We start from the raw sequence: 21053 nt of genomic DNA on the forward strand, positions 1-21053 counted from the left end.
AAGATAGACGACATTATTGCCAGTGGACCAATGAGCAAAGCGGGGCTCAGAAAGCTTTAGAAGCTTTGGGAGCGGGTTTTGGAGCTTGTACTGCACAGCTGGAAGCAGAGCCAGGATCCCAAGTCAGTTATGTCTGTTTCAAGGGACCATGTTTTGCAAATTGTGCTTCAAGATGTCTTTTGGGGAATGTCCAGTCAGTTGCAGGACTTCATTTACCACTGAAGCCATTAGCTAGCAATGATGGAAGCGAGAAGAGAGCCAAAGTTAGGGGCCTGTTTTCTACACCAGGAGAGCATGCTTCTGGTTCATGAGGCAGTGGTGGCAATTTACCTAAAACCTCAAGCTGAATAAAGCCCACTTGGTAATGTGTTGTCCTCCTCCTCTGAAAATTCCTAGCTTGTCAGTAAGGAAACTGTTCCTTCCAGCCCTAGTGCATTTGGTTCTCCAGTACAGACTGGAGGAGTCACAGCCTGGATCTGTACTGAGCTCCAGCAATTCAGTCTTTAGTTCAGTCCTGTTGGAAGTGAATGCCAAACCTAAGTCAGCTGGCTTGCGTGGGTACACCATGGTGCAAGAAAGAGAACAGCATTTGACAGTGCAGTGGCCATGCCCGAGCCTCCTTGCTTCAGGGCTAAAACACTGGTCTGGGAAACCCAGGTTTACAGTTGACTAAATAAGAGTGTAGCCCTCACTAAGTATCTGGATGCTCAGGCTCTCGGTGGTGTCTTGGCACAGGGATCTGGAAGAGGATGCTGCTTTCAAAGCTGGTAAACCCCACCCAGGATACAACCTGGCTAGAACCAAGTCTCAAAAGAGATTAGAAGAGATTGGAACTACCTGCCTCCCTTCTTCCCACTCCCTACCCACTCTCTCCCCTGTGCTTGGTTCGCACACAGGTGAACCTCCCAGCCTGCACATTGCAGTCTTCCCACAGCCCCCAAAACAATCCCCCCCCCAGAGGCACACTCTGGGGAGGCCAAATCAGGGGAAGAAGCCCATTCAGGTCCTGGCAGTGGGCTTGAGGCATGCGGAGTCCCTGGGGAGATTCTGGGTACTTAGATCTGAGTCTGGGTGATCCCAGGTTTCTGGAACATAGTCTGGGTGGACATGTTTCCAGGGACCCATTGGTTTGCTCCTCGACAGGCAGGCACAAGCTGCGATGACCAGAGTGGAGGCCTGCAAAGGAACGACCCAGGCCAGGGACTTGAATTGACAGGTCTTGAGCAATACAGTTGTCTGAGTGTCACAAAAATGAAGACAAAGTCTGAGCACTTCTGTCATTCAGATCCTTTTCTGCCCAAGTGGGATCCTTTCGTCCAGGTCCTTGTACATTGTCTCCACAGATTTCTGTCTCCACTTCCATGTCGTAGCCCAACCACCATTCTCTCTCCTACATCCATCCCTGCCCTCCTTGAATCTGTCCTCCACACATCACTCAGGGTCATGTTCTACAAGTAAGGGGGTCTGTTTACGTAAGTTCAAGAACAGGCAAAACTGCATTCATACAAAGGGAATGAATGCCTTGAAAGTGGGGGTGGCGGTCACCTCTGGGGTGGAGTATAACTGAGGAGGACTACATATGGGGCCTCCAAAGGCAAAGTGACTAAAAAGCTAACCAATCTTATCAGTCTCCTGCCTAAAACCCCTCAGCATCTTCCCTTCAACTACAATAAAATCTTTCATTGGCCTACACGTTCCTGGATGGCCTGGCCTCTGCCCGGCGTTCCCACCTCACCTCAGGTCTTCTCCGCCTCACTCATACTGCCCTTTGAGGCGACTTCATGTCCTGCCCAAAATACCTTCTCTCCGCCCCTTGGCCTAGCTGGTTCCTCTTTATTTTCCAAGTCTCAGCTTAGTTAACCAGTCAGAGAGGCCATCCCTAATCAACGTGCCTGCCATCTCCCAGCCCCTCCACCCTCCTTTATCTCCTTCAGCGTTTTCCCAATTGACTTTGCATGTCTGTTGTTTGTCTCTGCTGCTGAAACAGACGTTCCACTAAGAGAAGGACTGTGTGCACAGCGCTTGGCACAAAATAAGTCCTCAGTAGATGTTTCTTGATTAACGATTGGCTCATGGTCCACCCCAACTGCATGGATGCTGTCCCATGATTTATTCCCTCACATCTAGTCTGATCCCTGTAGCCACCAGCCTTGACCCATGCAGATCAGGAATTACCCTTTATTCTTACCTTTGCACTTCCCTTCCCTCCACAGCAGCCCCCCACCCCTGTGGCCCCAGTCAGTGTGACAGTGCCCCAAACTAGGCCTGGTCCCTTCTTACTTTTTTCACTCCACTGGAGGCTCCCAAACCGTAAAGTTCTGCCTGGCATTCCTGCATCACCAGTGCAATTACACAATGGTTCTCTCCCCCAAGTCATCAACCAGGGAGCCTTGTTGAGTATGCAAAGATCATGAGGGGAGAGGAATATAAATATTCAATAATAGGCTACTTGGAAGTGTGGCATTAAGTGAAATCAGGCTCTTTATATTCCAACATACGTAACTTGCAGATTTGGAAAACCATTGGCATATATAATAGTTGTTTTAGAAACAGCAAGAATCCATCCAAGTTGCCCAGTTAGTTCAAAAGAATACCACGTTCCCCTCTGTTCATATTAACAAACAAGATAAACAAGTAAACAAGGAGTTCATTAGGAAAGCATTTGTGGAACATTAATACATTTAATAACCTACATTATTAGGAAAAACAACCTCACCATTAAACATAATGTGGGGAGCAATACAGTTGTTAGCAAGGAATACTTATTTTGGAACAGTTATGAATTATAGTGCAATATGCGTGTGTATAGAGTCATACTGAATTACATGAAGAATTAATCAAAAAACTTTTTAATTTAAATACTAATGGCTGAGATCTTTTATGATAGACTACTAAAATTAGAAGATTTATTACCTCATACTATTTCTTCAAAGGAAATAAGCTGTTTCTTTCACCCTAAGGACATTGAAATGATTAAAATAAGTAACTAAGCAGTTCATGAATGTTATGCAGAAATATACCGATCAAAAATCTTACACTTATAATAATTTTTTCTCCAGGTATCAGAATATGTTTAGTTAAAACAATCATATAGTATGTGTTTAATGAACGTATAGTACATGAATGATATGTTAAATACAAAGAATACTTAATAGATACTTATAATCCCACTTATTTAGTGATCCTGCCTACCAACTCTTTGAAACTCAGAAGAGAATTGGGAAATAAGCAAAAGCTGAGTAAACACCATATAATTCACGTGCTAGAGTTCATACATGAGACTCATTCGTTTTGATTCCAAACACAACTCTCACACAACTCACTGTTGCCCTGCCTCACCCATTGTGATCACCATCAGAGCACATCACCAAATATCTCTGATTCCGTTCTTTCTGAGTTCGTGCCAGGGTCACACTTCCACACTCCCTTGAAAGTAAATGAAGCCATGGGACCTGCACTGGCCAGTGAAATGTGAGTAGAAGATGCAAGTATTTCCCATCTTTTACTGATGGAGAAAGTGAGACTCAGATAGGTTAAATAATTAGACCAAAATTGCAGGCCTCTTGGGGCCAGTATTATAAGCTTGGGCAGTTGGTCTTCAAAGCCCCCATACCCCACTGTCAAGCTGTGCATCTCCTCAATGTTGATGTCCAACATGGTGACAAACTAAGAAAACAAACCCTAGCCAAATTAAAGGAAACAGCCTGGCTTAAGAGTTGCTGAAAATTAACCCACATAAGCAAAACCAAGTGCTACTGCTGACCCCCTTAGATATGGAGAAAAGATGTCATGCTACAAGCCAATGGCAATTCAGGAGATGAATTCTGATTTCTGTGCTCAGAAATGCCATAGAGTTCGCATTCATGGTGACACGATTGTTAGGAGGATCTTGAGCGAATTGCTTTCATGAGTGAAAGGGTTCTAAACTGATATTCACTGAAACTAATTTCAGAGCATTTTTGCATTTCCATTTTCAACAGTTCCATTTCTTTTCAGTTAAATGAAAGGAAATACGGTCCTGAGAAGTGTAATTAGCAAAATAAAGCCAAGGAAGCATTTCTAACTCCCTTAGAAGAAGCTATTCAAATCATATCAGGATTTGGCAGAAGACCCAGACAAGCTTGGTCTCTGTTCTTTCTCCTCATTCCAACATCAACCGGTAACCTCCACTCTGGTCCAGGCAGTTTTAGCCTGGAACCCATGGGTGGAATTCAGACCAGTGATTCTCATGATACGGTGTCCAGATCGGCAGCGCGAGCATCACCTGGGAATCTGTTAGACGTGCAAATTCGCAGGACCCACCCCAGATCCACTGAACCAGGAACTCTGGAGCCAGGGTCCAGCCATCTGTGTCCTGATGCATGTGAAAGTTTGAGAACCACTGAGCTAAGGAATGATTTAAGATGCATATGAGAACTTCAGAAGTATAATGAGGTGGGTGAAAGATTATCTAATATTATTATATTGAAATATTTTTCTATGGGAAAATCCTTGACAAGCCCTCTTGGGATAGTGAAGATGTGAGAGAATAGATCTCTACTGCCTCTAGCAAAGGGAGGATGTGGGAAAACGCTTGGTATAAGAAAGGGACAGAATTTTGTTATTTTTCCATTTGAAATGGAGATGGGAGAAGAGGTAAGAGAAAAGGTTACATTGGAGAGAAGCCAGAAAAAAGAGAAGAGGCTGAGATTCATGAGATTAAAGCTCCGTGAAATTCCCTCATAGGTGGAAGGACCAAGAGGCATTGTGAGGATGGGGAGGCTGACATTTCCTTTGAAATTATGTAACTCCATCATTTGTTTTTTCAGGAGAAAAGAGAGGGAGGGAGGGAAGATGGGAGGAAGGGAGGGAAGGAGAGAAAGAGGTAGAAGGAGAAGGAGGGGGCAGCGAGGGAAAAAGAAAGGGAGGGAGGAAAGAAGGAAAGAACACTTTTGTCATGACCCACTGGAAGCTTGATAGGAAAAGGTCTTTTTGTGAAAACTGAAGAGGGCGTTGAGTTTCACATTTTTGTATGATGATTATATAACAGGTCTAGCACAAGAATACACAGGAACTTGAAGGCCGAAGTAAGAATATAAACCTTCTGGGAATTTGCAGATATTTTTTAAAAGGCCTTGAATTTCCCCAGTACATCATGGTTTGGGGGCTTCAGGGCCAATCTTACCTAGACTTTGAAAACGAACTTCTGTTGACCCCTGGATTACATTACTTTGTGGATTGTGTAAGGTGACAAGTCTCAATTGAAGGTTAATGTCATTTTATTTATTTATTGCATCTTAATCAACTATCCCCAAATTTAGTGGTCTAAAACACACAAGCATTTTGCTCATGATCTTACGATCAGGAATTCCCAAACAGCTAGAACAGGTGGTTCACCTCTGACCCACCTGGTATCAGCTGGATGGCTGCTGGGCTGAAGGATGCATTTCGGGATGGCCTTTTGACTCAGTTATATCTGTGGCTTTATGGCGCTCCTCAGCCTCTTTCTCCTTGCACTTGGTGTTGCACCCTTCAGGCTTCTCTATGTGTCTGGAGCTTCCCATAGGGTAAGTAGACCTTATACATAGGGATACAGGTCTATAAAAGAGAATGTTAAAAGGGCCAAGACATAGAAACTTCCAGTCTTTTAAGGTCTGGGTCCAGTGCAACTGGCACAGCCTCACTATTACATATTATTAGTGAAGCAGTCGCAAACCCCACCTAGCATCAAGGGGAAGGGACATAGGCTCCACCTCTCGGGGGAAGAATGTCAAAGACTGCATGGGCCTTTTGCTCTGACACAGATGATAATTTGCATAGAGTTGCAGAGGATCTGTTAAGTTTCTGGATTTATATAATGGAAGATACACTGCCCACTGGCAAGCGCACAGGTACCAATATGTAGAACCTTGTGCGCACAGGGTGCAAGATGGTCAGGGCAGCTACCAAATGAATGTCAGTGTTGTCATTGTGTCCCAGCTAAAGAGTAATTTTTATCATTATTGAACTAATGTAAGGTCTTGCTTTCCAAAATTGGATTGAAATTTGGAATGTGAATACCAATATTCACATTTTAATCCAGCAACAACATAGAATGATTAAGTCAAGTCTTTGCTTTGGGTGAATACGTGATGAGTGCTTTCTTCATCCTGAATTAAGGGCTCTCTCAAACCACTGGAGAGGGTAACCGCATGGCTTTGGATGGAACAAATGCAACAATGGCATATCTATTCAGTCCAGATTAATTGAAACAGAATCCAGCCAAGATGGGCAGGCCTCACATTGACCTGGGAGTCTAAGCTTCCCTAGGGGACACGGTTGTCAAAGTGGATTTCAGTAAAGAGCTCTTTGGAAAACTCCTTTACTCTCATCTCCCTAAACACAGCTTTGTAGATGCTTTAATTTTATCCTTATTTCTGTATAAACAAGAAGCCCATTTGTTCAAAACCAAAATAATTCTCCTACGTGCCCAAATAAGATGGACTCAGTAACAACTCGATACTGTCTTATAATTGCAGTCTCTTACCTCCTCTATTAATTCGTCCTCCTGGTCAGTTAGGGAACTCTTAGCCTCTGACCCGAGAAGGTTTCTGTTTTGTGTGTCACAGAGGGCCAGAGGCTGGCTACAGAGCTAACAGATTTATTAGTAGTACAGATTTCACCTCATACTAAATGAAACTAAAAAATCAAAATTACATCTGTATTTTAGGCATCTACCTAATCAATTAAATTTAAATATCTATGATTTTCTCAAAATATATATACTTGTATCCCTTTCATCAATAAAGTCCTGGACTGAATATTTTGACCCAGAGGGTCATTTCTTATTTCCCCGTGATTGCGATGCAGAACCTTTGTGCCACCACCCTTTCCCACGGATGTCTGGGGAAGACAGCACTAGTCAATCACCACACACCTTCCCACTGAGCTCCTCCTTCAGCCTCAAGAATCATGTACACAGTGCTTCATACAACTACTAGCAATTCAAGAAAACCGAGGCCCTAAATAAAATGTATTTATCAGGATGAGAAAACAAAAAGCCAAAATGCCTATCACAACGGCTTATGCAGAGTAGGTACCCCATAAATACGTGTTGATAGGAAGTACAAGTGCAGACCTTCTTTCCTGCATGTGGTAGTTACAGAGCAGCTGATCTTAAAGTCACCCTGATGACTGAGCGTTTTATTCATTACCCCAGATTCCGCAGGTATCTTTTAGTTAACTTTAAATTGAAAAAGTTTAAGTCTTTTTTAGATTTAAAAAGTATGTTTATGACAGATGTATTCAGAAGGTCATAATAGCATCACATGGCAGATGCAATTATCTGAAGTACCTTTTTGAATCTCTCGTTTTGTTAAATAGCAGACAGTGTCTTAAACAGCGGACAGCAGAAACACGCTGTCATGGTGTCCGTACATTACCCGGTCACCGTATCTTTGAAGCCTGTCATCGTCTTGTTAAGGATCCTCGAGTGTGGCTCTTTACTTAGTTGGATGGCTCTTCTGTCAGGTCATTCCACATAAATTGACTTGTCATTCCTTGTGGTTTGTCACCATTCCTGGCTGGACGCCTGCTGCTGATAGCAATGCTTCTTTATTTCTTTGGAGATAATCAATATGAATTAGTGGGGATTTTACTCCTGATCAGTTTAAATTAACTCTGCCATCAGTTTAGTTTCCAAGGGCCACCAAGTGCCACTTTGCCACTAGAGCCATAAACATATCAGTAAATGCTTTTGCAGTCCTCTTCTGCCCAAGACAGCCAGTCCGGGTCCTCGGAGAGGTCTGGGCTCCTTCTCCCCAAAAAGTGGTTCTTTACCTTTGTGCTCCTCTCAGCCAGTACATGTAGTGCAACATTGCTCATTTCAGGAGCAGACGGCTTCCCAGGTCCAAAATAAATTAACATTCAAAATTACGGGTACAAGAGACATCACTCAGGGCCAGTTCCTCTGCTCTTGAGCTGCTTGTGGCTGAGGACAAGGATCAACACAGCAATTCTATTTCATAGCTCTGCTCATTGCTTTTCTTTTGAAATATAGTTTCTTGTCTCTTGTTGCTGTGGAAACTCAACATAAAAACATAACTTCTCTATTCTGTTGTTCATAGGTCTGATAATTGCTTTATCTTGTCTTTGTTTTGCTAGGGTCGAGTCTGATTCAAAAGTTAATTGGAGTTGGTAAGGTTTTGCAAATAGTGATTTATTTTTGTAACTATGAAGACTTCTTATGTTAGAGCTTACCAACAAAATCAATGTCACTAGTTTTTACTTCAAATATTTTCTAAATTGATACAAACAAAATATAAATCTATGTGGGGTAGAAATTTCCTTGTGAAAATTCAATGTTTGCCCATTGCTCTGTGGATCAACTGTCTACTTTTGTCTATAAGCTTTATACAAATTTTATTTAGCTGTCAAATAATTAACAAGTGCGTTTGTATGGCTAAACTCTCATAACTTAACAATGTTCCTTATAAAGTATTTATATAACTAAGATTTGCAAATGCTTCTTTCTTCAAAACTATTAGGTTTTAAGATTTTATTTATTTATTTTTTAGAGATAGAGGAAGGAAGGGAGAAAGAGAGGGAGAGGAACACTGATGTGTGAGAAAAACACCAATTGGCTGTCACGAGCCCCCAACCAGGGGACCCGGCCCTCAACCCAGGCACATGCCCTGACCAGGAATCAAACCAGAGACCCTTTGGTTCACACAGTCCAGCGCTCAACCCACTGAGCCACACCACCCAGGGCTCTTCAAAACTATTATGATGCATTCAGTTAAAGCTTTTTTTACTCAATCAAATATATTATTACTCAAAAATGCATGGTATACCTAGGTCCTTGATATGTAAAGTACAGCTCAGGGAATTCTTATAAAATGAATATACTCTGGACTCATGGAGGAAATTTTAACTTATCCAAGAAGGCTGGACAATAGTAATTAAAACTATATAGTTCTTTAATTTAAATTTAATTATCAACAATTCAGTTTCACCTGATTCTTAGTCATTAGCTGTGTCATATGGTCATCTACATGTGTATACAACAGTCATGATTCTCTTTCAGATATTGGCCATGTTAAAAGTAATTGGGAATTACTTTTGCTATATTTCCTTCAACAGCATCCATGGATTTGTCACAAATCTTAGATATATGAGGTTACTTGACATTGCTGAAAATATTCTATGCTTATGGCATTTGGTAGGCTTGCCACATAAAATCCTGTTGAGAAAAAGTCAATGGGCCATGGCTGGTGTAGCCCAGTGGATTGAGTGTGGGCTGTGAACCAAAGGGTCATTGGTTCGATCCCCAGTCAGGGCACATGCCTGGGTTGCAGGCCAGGTCCCCAGTGCAACATAAGAGGCAACCACACACTGATGTTTCTCTCTCTCTTTCTCCCTCCCTTTCCCCCTCTCTAAAAATATATAAATAAAAATTTAAAAAAAAAGAAAAAGTCACTAGGAAATGTTGTGGGGTGGGGTGGAGAGGAACATAAATACTTGGGGATATGGCTTGGAGTGTTTCACATTTATTTCTAGCTTTCTTAATTTGGAGCAAGTAGAAGTAGGGCTGCTAGGTAAAAACACAAGACACCCAGTTCATTTGAATTTCAAATCAATAATAAGTAATATTTTTAATAGAAGTGTGTTCTAAATATTGTATGAATTATTGATCCAAAATTCAAAGTTAACTGGGTGTTCTATATTTTTATTTACTGACTCTGGCAACCCTAGTGCACTGCTTAGCTTGTGCTCTGAGACACATGACTCATTGAGGAAAGGCATCAATTAAGGGCGCTAATAATAGAAGGCATGGAGAGATTCTTTTTTAAGGTTATTTTGCTTTTTTATTCCTTAATTTACCAAACATTTACTGAGTGCCAAATAAATACCAGGCACACTCCTAGGGACAGGCTTTGCCTTAGTGACCAAACCCAGATCTTAGCTTTGCCTTCATGGGGTTCACAGCCTAGTGGGGAGGCAGATGATGACCACACTAGTAAATGACTCCAACTGCCGTAGGTGGGGTGCAAAAACAGCTTGTTAACTCAGAATGAGGGAGAGTGAGGTGGGTTCTTGGGGTAGTAGGAGAAGACCGCCTTGAAGAGGTGACGTTTAACCTAATTTCAGAAGGATGAAAATAGCCATCAGGAGATGAGGGTGGGGACGACTCTAAGGTAGAAAAGAGCTTGGTGCCTAGAGCAGCCAGAGGGGGCGAGAGTGGCTGTGGAGCGTGGAAGAGAGAGCGCACGTCGTGAAGTGCATTTTGAGGGGCCCCAGGAGGCAGGCTCTGTGGGGCCTGCCAGGTCACTGCTTGGAGTCTGGATGTTGTTCTGAGGGTAAGAGAAAGCCACTGATGAGTTTTCAGCTTGGGGGGGGGGCGGCAAGATCTGATTTATACTTTTTAAATATCACGCTGGCTGACACATGCCAAAGAGACTGGAGTGGGACATGGTAGCATTTGAGAGATTATTGCCAGAACCCAGGAAAATGGCTGGTGCACTGGACCTGGGTAGTGGTAATGGAAGTAGAAAGTGTCAGAATGTAGGAGTTGAAGTGACGTGTTTTTCTGATGGAGTCAATGTGTGGCACACGGAGTGGGAAGAGTGAAGGATAAACCCTGGTTTTCTGGTTTAAACAATTGATTGGACAGAGTGTCATTCGCAGATTTGGGGAAGGCTAGGAGAGAAACAGATTTGTGTCATTAGTTTCCTATGGCTTCTGTGACAAACTGCCACAAACTTAATGGATCAAATCAACATGCATTTGTTAAAGTTCTGGAGGTCATAATCTGAAATGGGTCTCTGAGCTAAAATCACAGTAGCAGCAGAGCTGCGTTTCTGCTAGAGGAGGCTATGGGAAGAGTGTGCTTCCTTGCCTTTTCTAGTTTGTAGAGGCGTTTGCCATTCCCCTTTCAAGGCTCCCTCCCATCTTAGTGTTTGTTAGCTGTGGCTGGTCAAGTTGTTCTCACATTGCATCGCTGTGACTCTCTCCTGCTTTTCTCCGTGACTTGTAAGGACCCCTTAATGATGTTAAGCCCACCTAGATATCCAAGATGATCTTCCCATCTCATCTGATTAGCACCCTTAATTCCACCGTGGCAACCTTTAGTTTCTCCTTCCCAGGTAACATAAACATATTCACCGATTCCAGAGATTAGAATGTGGAAGGGTGCTCATTTGGCCTACTCCAAATGGGAAAATCAAACGTGTGTTTAGACATACTAAGCTTGAGATGCCAGGGAGGTGACAAAATAGGAAGTTAGAGATGTAGACGGTTGGATATGTGAGTTTGAAGCTCAGGGCTAAATTTGGAAGCTGTCAACACAGAGATGGTGTACAAGGCCATGAGAGTGTATGACATCACTGAAGGAGAGACTGAGCCCAGCTCAGTGCTACATTCAGTACTGATGCAAAAGGCGGTTGCAGGTTTGTGTGTGGATTTGGCAGCAAGAAATCAGAAACCTTGAGACAAGCTGTGTCATGGGGGCAGAAACTGATGCAGGCTGAGGAGCGAATGGGAGACACGATCCATAACCACAGGTGATAAGAAAAAGTCCTGCATGACTTTTGTTGTGAATGCTTGTTAGAAATAGTGAGGTGATCACATGGATCAAAAGCAAGGAGCTAAGCAAAACCACTGTCGTGTATTTATATCTAGTCAGAATGCACGGTAACTATGTTTGTTGATAATATACATAGAAGGGGTGCGTATAGCAGGGCGCTCACTACCAGGCTCTGGCGTATAAAGCGACCACTGAGAGTCAACTGGAGCAGTGAAACATCAGCACCTTCCTGAACACATCCCAGGAAGTCCTTTGGGGCCAAAGAGTAGAAACCGCTTGGAGAAGGAAATCACAGAATTCTGGAAGTCCTGTTGCAGCGTCACCTTCTCTTGAGGAATCTGCTCCCATAGCTGGTTGGCCCTTCCAGGGATTCTTACAGAGGACAATGCTATGGCCTCCCAAAGAGCCTACTCCTGCAGGAACAAGGAACTCTTGTTAGCCGATGATTCCTCCCTGCGCATCCACAGGGACCGTACTTTTAGGAGGAGGTGGTTGAAAGATTCTTGTGTGAGGCCCCTCCTCTGCTCCCTTTACTGGTTATCAGAATCCTCTAGAAGGGAACAAGAACTCTCAGAACAAAAGGATTCAAAGGGTAAAATCAAGAGCTCCCTTGTCACTAACTTGGTTAAATAGGATAAAAAATTCCTGTGGCCCTGGCTGGTGTAGCTAAGTGGATTGAGCCCGGGCCTGCGAACCATACGATCGCGGTTCGATTCCCAGTCAGGGCACATGCCTGGGTTGCAGGCCAGTTCCCAGCAGGAGACTCATGAGAGGTTATACATTGATATTTCTCTCCTTCCCTTCCCCTCTGGAGATAAATAAATAAAATCTTAAAAAAAAATTCCTGTGGACTTACTAGACTAGGGACACTGAAAGAATGAACTCGAAAGGGATTTGGCTCCAAGTTATGGTCCAGGAAAATGTAAGAATCATGACAAAGTAACTAAGGCATTTATTTTATTAAAGTCTTAATCTTACAGTATATACAAATTTAATTTCAGATCTGTCATAGACCAAAACATAAAGGATAAATCTATGCAGTTTTTAGAAGATAGCATGAGATAAGTATTAGCTACTTTAAGGTAGGTGAAATTTCTTAGAAAGGACACGTGGAACAATGACAATAAAGAAAAATGACAAATTGTGCTTGTTTAAGATGGAAAGCTTTTGCTCATTAAAAGACATTAAAGAAAATTGAGTTGGTAAAATGGTACAAACTTTCAGCTAAGCAAAGAGCTTATATGTATGACCCATGGACATGAACTAGGAGGGGGATGGGGGGAGGGGATACAGAGTGGAGGGGGAGAAAGGGGAGAAAAAGATGGGACAACTGTAATAGCATAACCAATAAAATATACTTTACAAAAAACTTTCAGCTAAGAGCAATAAGGTTCTCAGGAGCTAATGTAAAACACCACTTGACTATAGTTGATAACACTGTATTATATCACTGAAATTTGCTAAAAGGGTAGAACTTAAATATTCTCACCAAAAAAAATTTTTTAAAGATAAATATGTGAAGTGATGAATGTGCTAATTAACTAGATGGTGGGAATCCTTTCACAATTAAAAGACAAAACAAGGAAAATTAGTAGACAAGCCACAGACTGGGAGATATTTTCAAAATATACATCTGACAAAGGACTTGTATCTGAAACATACAGAAGATGTCAACTCAATAATAACAAACAAAACAAAAGAAAACTTTATGTGGACAGAAAGTCTTAGTCTGCATCACTAGTTCAAATACTTCTAATTTGGTGGAGTTAATACCTTTTATTTCTTAATAATAAAGAAAGTCTGAAAAGTTAAATAAGAAGACTGGGTTTTATGCCTTAAATACTAAAAGCCAGGCTAAGCGCCACCTGGTGGCAGAGATTTTGAATTTCAACCTGAGTTTTTCTGAAAAAATACTTTTTAGGTAAATAAAAATAAATTTTGAAAGTTGAATTTGCAAAAAGAGACTTGTAAATAGTAAAAAATGTTATAAGGTAACAGTCAAATTAAAGTTTACCATAGTAAAACTGAAGCAAAAGGACAAAGTTTATTCTGTTATTTTTGCACTGAAAATGCCTGTTAATATTTATGCGACAATGAAGATAATACGATGACATAATACTCTACCAAACATTTCCATGATGGAGTAGTCATTGTAATTAAATATTAAAACAATAAGTGTATGTTGATTATTTGTGTGCCAAATGTTTAATCTGTATCATCACATTTGATCGTAAGAACTGTCTGAAGAACAGGCCCGCACCACAGAATTTTTCCAGTAAAATAACCTATTTGATTACTAAACCTCACAGGACACTTTCCTCTCTCCAAACAACATTTTATGACTTTGTTTGTATTGGAAAAAATTATATTCATATCCCCAAAACTTTGTACAATTTTTTTAACAAAATGAGGCATGGGAAAATATTCGATTTATTTACATTCCAAATGAAACTGGTCTAATTAACGCCCAAATCCTGTGCAGTCTCGCTGAGAACCACACGCAGTTGGACAGTGAGGGTGTGCCTCTCAGCCGTTGCTGGCTCTGGGTAAGCAACTCGTCCTGAATGTGCCGCCTCCGTGCCTTTAGTATTTAGCTCTTGTTTGCACTTAGTATTTCAGGGACCGTCAGTCCCTGCTCAAAGACCGGAGTGTTGAGAAAACTATGGGGAAACGAGGGAGTGATCACGGTGCTTATAGTGGAAGAGAAGATGCCGCTGATGTAACTTGTCAAGAACTATATTGGTTATGACCAGAGTCAGCCTTCGAATTTAAGTAACACTTAAAGCAAGTTATGCCCAGACATCACTTTTGGTTCACACTTACATATGAATTTTACTTCTTTTCATTAAGTTGGAGGAAGTGATTGCAGGCCTTGTTACAAATGCATTACAATTTTCCCCCATTAAACATAATGGAAAACAGGCTCCCTGTTGGTGTTTTCGGGTAGAATCTCTTATCTTCAAGAATAAATCGCTGATGTTAAGCAAGGAACGCCTGTATAGTAGTATTTTGATGCCGTTTTACAAGTGAAGTTTGAAGAGATGGAGCGGCAGCCCAGCTCCGGAGGCTGTCTTCTCACCGCCCTTTTCTAGTCTTGGAAATATTACCACGGCACTGGAGAAGCCAAGTTACCATCCAAAAAACCCTGCAACCCATTCCACAAACAACTTCTCCCAAGCTGTCTAGTTTTTACTGCACCCCGAGGCTAGAAAGGCTCCTTTTGAGGTGCACCTGCGGTTGGAGAACTTCAACAGCACCGGAGTTGCATATTTACCATCGCAAAACCTGAAACCAGATTCACCAACCCCTTCCCCGCAAGCCCAACAACTTCTTTTTTAACGCCCAGGAGAGAAATCCTCCCTACTAGGGGGACCTGTGCTTGGCAAACTGGACTTGAAAAACTGTGCACGTCTTCCAAGTCTGGTTTTCCAGCTGCCACACGCTGCTCCTGGAGGCCCGCCTCCGCCACGCCCAGGGCGCCTGCTGGGGCCGCAGTTCTCAAAGTCCTGGGAGAGTTACTAGATCAATACATCCCCTAAAAGGAAGTTTTGTGGCTAACTCGGTTTTGGAAATGCTGAGTTTAACCAAATAAAACCCTTAGTTTTCAAAGCCAAAGGTACACTAAATTTCTCTAAGGTTGGTAGGTGAAGAGGTATTTAGCATTTCCCAGACTTATTTGTTTAACATGTGTACAGATTAAGAATGGGATTGATAGCATGAAATATATAATAGGTATGCATATGTGTGTGCATATGTAGGTATATGTAATGTACTTTCTGACATACCAGTGCTGACTTAGGCAGATGTGTGTGTGTTTGTCCTACAGAGCAAGAAAAGTCTGAGGCAGGGCAGTCCAGGGTCATGCTTGTGTCTCTGTCCCTTTCTGTTGTACTGTATTTAAAGACTCTGCTGAAAGTGACATCTGTCACTTTCTACCATATCCCATTGGCTAAAGCAAGTCATGTACTGAGGCTGATGTCAATAGGGCAGGGGAATATAATCCTCTTATAAAAAAGCACTGCAAATTGTTGGGCATAACCATATAATTTTTCCTGTGTGATAAAGGCAGGCAACTGGGAATAGACCAGAGCTGGAATTTGAGACAGAAATCTACAGTGTCTGCCACAGTACACACACACACACACACACACACACACACTACCTTCTCATTTATTTATGTTCCAGAGCATTTCACAAGAGAGGTATCCACATTCTTTGGGAACTGTGGTCTTCAGCCACATCATGTTTCTCTGATGAAATAACTACCTATAAAAACATCCTGGTATCAAATACTTAGCCTTGAACATGGGCTGTAGTTTCATTCAGCACTGTGATAAATTCCACTGTAATGGCACAGCTGACAGTCTGCTTATCGTGCATCAAAACCCACTATTTGGTCAAGGTGATATTCACAAGCAACGTTTATTTTTAAGCCAGGAGAATTTCAGAAGACAGAGTCATGTCCAGCTATTAATTTCTTCTTCTTCTTTTCTGAATCAGGTGCTGTCATACCATGCGACATGTTCAAAAGCTGAAGTTGACAAGTTTAAGGTAAGGAAGTAACTGGTGCCCTATGAAGGCCTGAAGGCAAACTTGACCTGGTTCTCTGACCCTTTGTTACTCACTTCTGAAGAGCTATCTCTGCCCACTGGGTGCTGGGGGAACAGGCAAAGTGTGTTCAGATATTTCAGTTTTCGAGGGCAAGAGAGAGGTATAGAACGGAGTAGTCCCTTTGTGATCATTGAAATGATTCCGTATTTATTTCTTTCCATTTGTTAAGTAAGCAGGATACCAGAAGAAACACCTGTGGAATATGGTGAGAATTGGGACGCCTGGTTTGGGCATTGGTTTTACCTCCAACTTTCTGTTCACTTAAAATCTTAGGGCCTCTATCTTCATCTGTAAAAATAAGTAAAGTAACTAGGATAATAATAAGTAACATTTTTCCTATATTAACCCACTTTGAGTCTTCATAATCCTATGAAGTATATACTCTTTTCTAGGTGAGTAAATGAGGCATGGAGATATTGAAGAGGGAGGCCAAGGTCAAATAATTATAAGGGGCAGAGCCCGGAAGTCTGGTCCCAGCACTGGAGTTCTTAACCACCAGGCTTCACAGCCACTCAGCGGGACCCCCTTCTCTCTCTGGTGTCCCAAGAGTCTGCAAATGAGTCTCAGATATTTCTCCTCGCTTTAGTCATTGCTGTTTCCCTAAAGGCAGCTCAGAATTCTTGCTCCTCTGCCTGCCCATCTAACAGGCCAAGGTCAATGTGTGGGTATATGAAGAAGCTAATTTTTTCCCTTTTGAAAGTTTTGGTGTCCGCCTTTTTAAGTTTCTGTGGAAGTTTAGTCATTCATTATCATGTAAGCTGCCACTACCATAAGAAAGGTAAATTTTGGTCTTGTAGTGTTGACATGTAAAAATACTTGACGATGACTACTTTTCTAAGAGTTTCATTTGCACACAGATGTGTTCGTCTTCCCAGGAACAAAGGCCCAGAGACCTTTAGGCCTGATCATTGAATCAGGCCATTAGAGTTGAGTCACACTAATAAGGGAACCCAGGGAAGACCCTAAACTCATCTTAGGGATGAAGGGACTGCCGGGAAGGGCAGGGAGTGGACACTGGGCTTGAGGTGAGCTGCTCGGGTTCCATCCAGGGGTATGAAAAAGACCTGCGATGGTGACCCAGGTCAGAAGGGACATGGTGCTGGCCAGAGGTGACAACTGAGAACCAAGGAAGAAGATGGAACAAGCAGGACCATAGCAGTCAGGGCCTATTGTTGCAGAGATGAACACCCTAAACTCCAGCTAGAACGTGAGCGCCTTCAGAGCAGCACTGTTCCCGTGTTTTGTTCACTCTCTGTCCGTACCACCTTTCGCAGTTCTGGAGACCCAGTAGCACTCAGCACATGACTTATGGAGTAGATGGCTGCGTGAATGAAAGGATGGCTAAATAAATCCAACCAGCGTCAGTGTTCCACAACTTAAAACAAGTATTCACTAAAACAATGTTGAAACTGTGTATATATGTAGTTATGTTTTTTATATTTTATGGGTACTTTGTTAATATTTTATCAAAAGTATTTAAAGCTTTTTTACTTTAATAAAATTCAGTTCCCCAGAAACTCTACTTATGAAAATAATTTCCGTATCTGTTTCCCTATTATATTTTCTACTGCTATAATTATCATCATTGCTAAGAGAGGGGAGGGACAGTCAGGGAGAAAGATAGCAAAGCTCTCAGGGGACTAAACAGGCCTGCAGGAGCTGATGGGACGTGGCTGGAGCTGTAGCAGACCAAAATCACTGGCCGGGTACTCTCAAAGGTACTGCCCTGTGTTCAGGCTTAATTTCTTCACTTAAAGTCAGGAGAACACTCTTGATTTGGAATCTGGCATGCTTTTCTATTGTTAGCTCACAAACATACTAAAAATTACATGAAGTAATTAAATTTTTTTAGAAAGACTTATGTCATCTTAAAATTATCAAGATTATTAATGGATTTATTCTAAATTGCTCAGTACAGTATAATTGAGATACATAGTAAATAATTTTACCTTAATGGCTTTTTTCTTAATATATTGATATAAAGTAAGTAAAACATTATCATAATTGGTAGCTGATACCTCATAACTGCAGCAATCACATGAAAATGTCATAGGCTTAAAATACCCTGCACATCGACACCGAAACGCGTTTACTGAGATTTCATTCCAGAGTGCAGCGGCAGTTTCCTAACGTGGCAGCTAAACAACAGTAAACAAATACTTTGTTTTGACCAATATGTACAGACAAAACCATGCTTATTTTTAAATACTGTAAACTTTGCTACCTGCAATACTTTTTTAACAGAGTAGTAGATAAATATGCATGAGAAAGAGACAGACAGACAGAAAGAGACAGAGAGAAAAAGATCAAATCTTGGAATCAGAGCTATCCACGCACTCTTGTGAGTTAAAGGATGGGTGGGTCTCAGTGTTTTGGATGATGCCAGCTCGGACCAGGCTAATGATCAGTGATTCAGAGATTAAGCCAGAATCCGTGGGGAAATGATTTTATTATCTAGTGCTAAAAAGGATCTGGAGGCCAAACACATGCATACACAGGTTAGAATCTAGTTGCAGCCCAAGATGTATCACATGCAGGACACAGGCATGTCTAAAAACCAAAGAGATGTGATATGTTTTACATTCGAAGTCTTCTGAGTCAAGAACTCTTCCTGGTGGAAGTTGAGGGCATGGGCCTCAGTTGTCTGCATGATTCCAAGTTCAGCGTGGGGTTTGTCTCTTGGATTTGCCTCTTCCTCTAGCCTCCCATGGACTCACATCCTCAGCTAAGAACATGCATGGACACAAAAGGCATGAACTTTCTACAGTTTCAGTGCATTAAATGCCCCTGAGAGCCAGAGTCCCAGAGTGTCAACAGTGCACGGCAGAACACAGCAGCCTGGTGGAAGGAGGCGTCACTGTGGGCCAGAGGCAAGGCACCTTCCACCCGGTGAGACCAGCAGAGGCTGAAGGAATCAGTGCAGGCTGAGTAGTCACATTGTAAGGACAAGCAAGAGCAAGGTACACCCTGAGAACTTCCCAAAACAAGTCAGAGACATGGAGGTACCACAACATTGGAGAGTGTGACACATGCCATTAATTACTTTCAATTGATTATCACTAGCACTCCTGGATGATATGGTCTAAAGGAACACAGATTTGATATACAACAAACCTATAGTAAATCTTTACTAATTATTAATGATAGCCCGATAGCAGCTTATCTTTTCTAATATCTTGTCTTCCTATTTCATACCCCTCCACTTCTTCTCCTGCTCTAGACTGCCATAGAAGACAGGGAGGGTGTTTTTGTTCTGTTCTGTTCTGTTAACCCTATTTCTCCTGCTGGGAAAAATCTCCTTGCTGGGTGTGTGGTGGTTGGAGGGTAAACGGTGGATGGAGAGAGTGTGAAAACCTTTCTAGGAGTGTCCCCGGATTGTCCAGCCAGAATAAGTGTGTAAAACAACATGTAATTGCTCATCCAAGCATATCAGAACTGAAGCTTATTTTTTATGGTTCTGATATATTATTTATACTTTGGAAAACAGTCCTTTTGTTGGGCTAAGATCACAAAATTTTCTGGAACTAATGAATTAACTTTATAAAAGTCTGATTCCAGTTATAATGTTAATAATTTATCCTTTATGGGTTGGTTGCCCTGTGCACTGACTGAGGAAACCAGGAACTACAGAACCATTTTTATCCTCATTAACGTTTACTGATCTTCCTTGAACTTGAAATAAGAAAGGTGTGCCCAGAAAACTCTGTGCGGGTTTTAGTGCCTGTTTATATCTTTTCTGCATTGTGCTAACAGGGATAATCTATGAAGACCATAGTGACAATTAGATCTCTTTAAATATGACTGGTTCAAAGGCTTTTAATAACCTGAAGGGGCCAGCTGTGATAGCATAAGAAAATGAGTTTAGCACACCATTATATGCTCCTGTAACTTCATGCGCTTTCTCAAGATTCCAGTGCAATGGAGAGACTGAATGGCTGTCACTATACATGCCAGTTTACCAACCAAAATCAACTCATGGACAGTCTCAAATTATATCGCTACCTTCTATCATCCCTTCTTTCAATTCCAAACTGCATGGGTTACAGCTGCAATCAGAGAGGATCTCACTTATAGCACTGTTTAACTGCCTCAGTAATTTTGTTTTGTTTTGGATTTTTAAAATTAAATTTATTGGGATGACATTGACTAATTGGATCATATAGGTTTCAAGTGTATGTTTCTATGATATGCGATCTGTATATTGTGTTGTGTGCCCACCACCCACAGTCAAATCATCTCCCATCACCATTGGACTTTAGGTCTTCATTTCTTTTTTTGTCTTTCAACTTGACTGGGTATTGGTTTCAGGTGCACAGCATAGCGGTCCGACAATCATATACTTTACACAGTGTGCCCCTCGGTGTTTCTGGCACCCCAGCCGGCCCGTGCATAATTATCACAATATTATTGACCATGTTCTCTAGGCTGCACTTCACATTCCCGTCCCTAGTTTGTAACTACCAGTCTGCACTTCTTACTCCCCTCTTTCACCCAGTCCAACTTTTTTTGTTTTCTTGTTTTTTATTTTTATTGAATTTATTGCGGTGACATTGGTTAGTAAAATTAGATAGGTTTCAGATATACAATTGTATAATACAGCATCCCTACATTGTATTGTGCACTCACCACCCCAAGTCAGGTCTCCTCTCATCGCCATTTATCTCCCTTTACCCTCTTCCACTCCCCCCACCCTCTCCTTTCCCTCTAGTAATCACCACACTGTTGTCTGCGTCTGTGAGGGTTTTTTTTCTTAATCTTCACCTTTTTCATTCAGTCACTCAACCCCCTCCCCTCCGACACCTGTCAGCCTGTTCTCTGCATCTATGAGTCTGTTTCTATTTTGTTTGTTAGTTTATTTTGTTTATTAGATTCCACAACTGCCTCGGTAATTAAATACCAA

The 21053-nt window shown here is 41.8% G+C and overlaps 1 protein-coding gene across 1 annotated transcript in view; it reads left to right on the forward strand.

Moving 5' to 3' along the window:
- The window catches only part of PDE11A (phosphodiesterase 11A), a 326451-nt gene that overhangs the window by 176231 nt on the left and 129167 nt on the right, over positions 1–21053 (forward strand). Inside the window, exon 10 of the mRNA XM_037044380.1 lies at positions 16043–16093. Coding sequence (XP_036900275.1) covers positions 16043–16093 — 51 coding nt within the window. The remainder of the gene's footprint in view (positions 1–16042; positions 16094–21053) is intronic.

This window comes from Sturnira hondurensis, unplaced genomic scaffold (assembly GCF_014824575.4).
Source record: "Sturnira hondurensis isolate 20B ecotype Veracruz unplaced genomic scaffold, ASM1482457v3 Scaffold0004136, whole genome shotgun sequence".
NCBI classification, from domain to species: Eukaryota; Metazoa; Chordata; class Mammalia; order Chiroptera; family Phyllostomidae; genus Sturnira; species Sturnira hondurensis.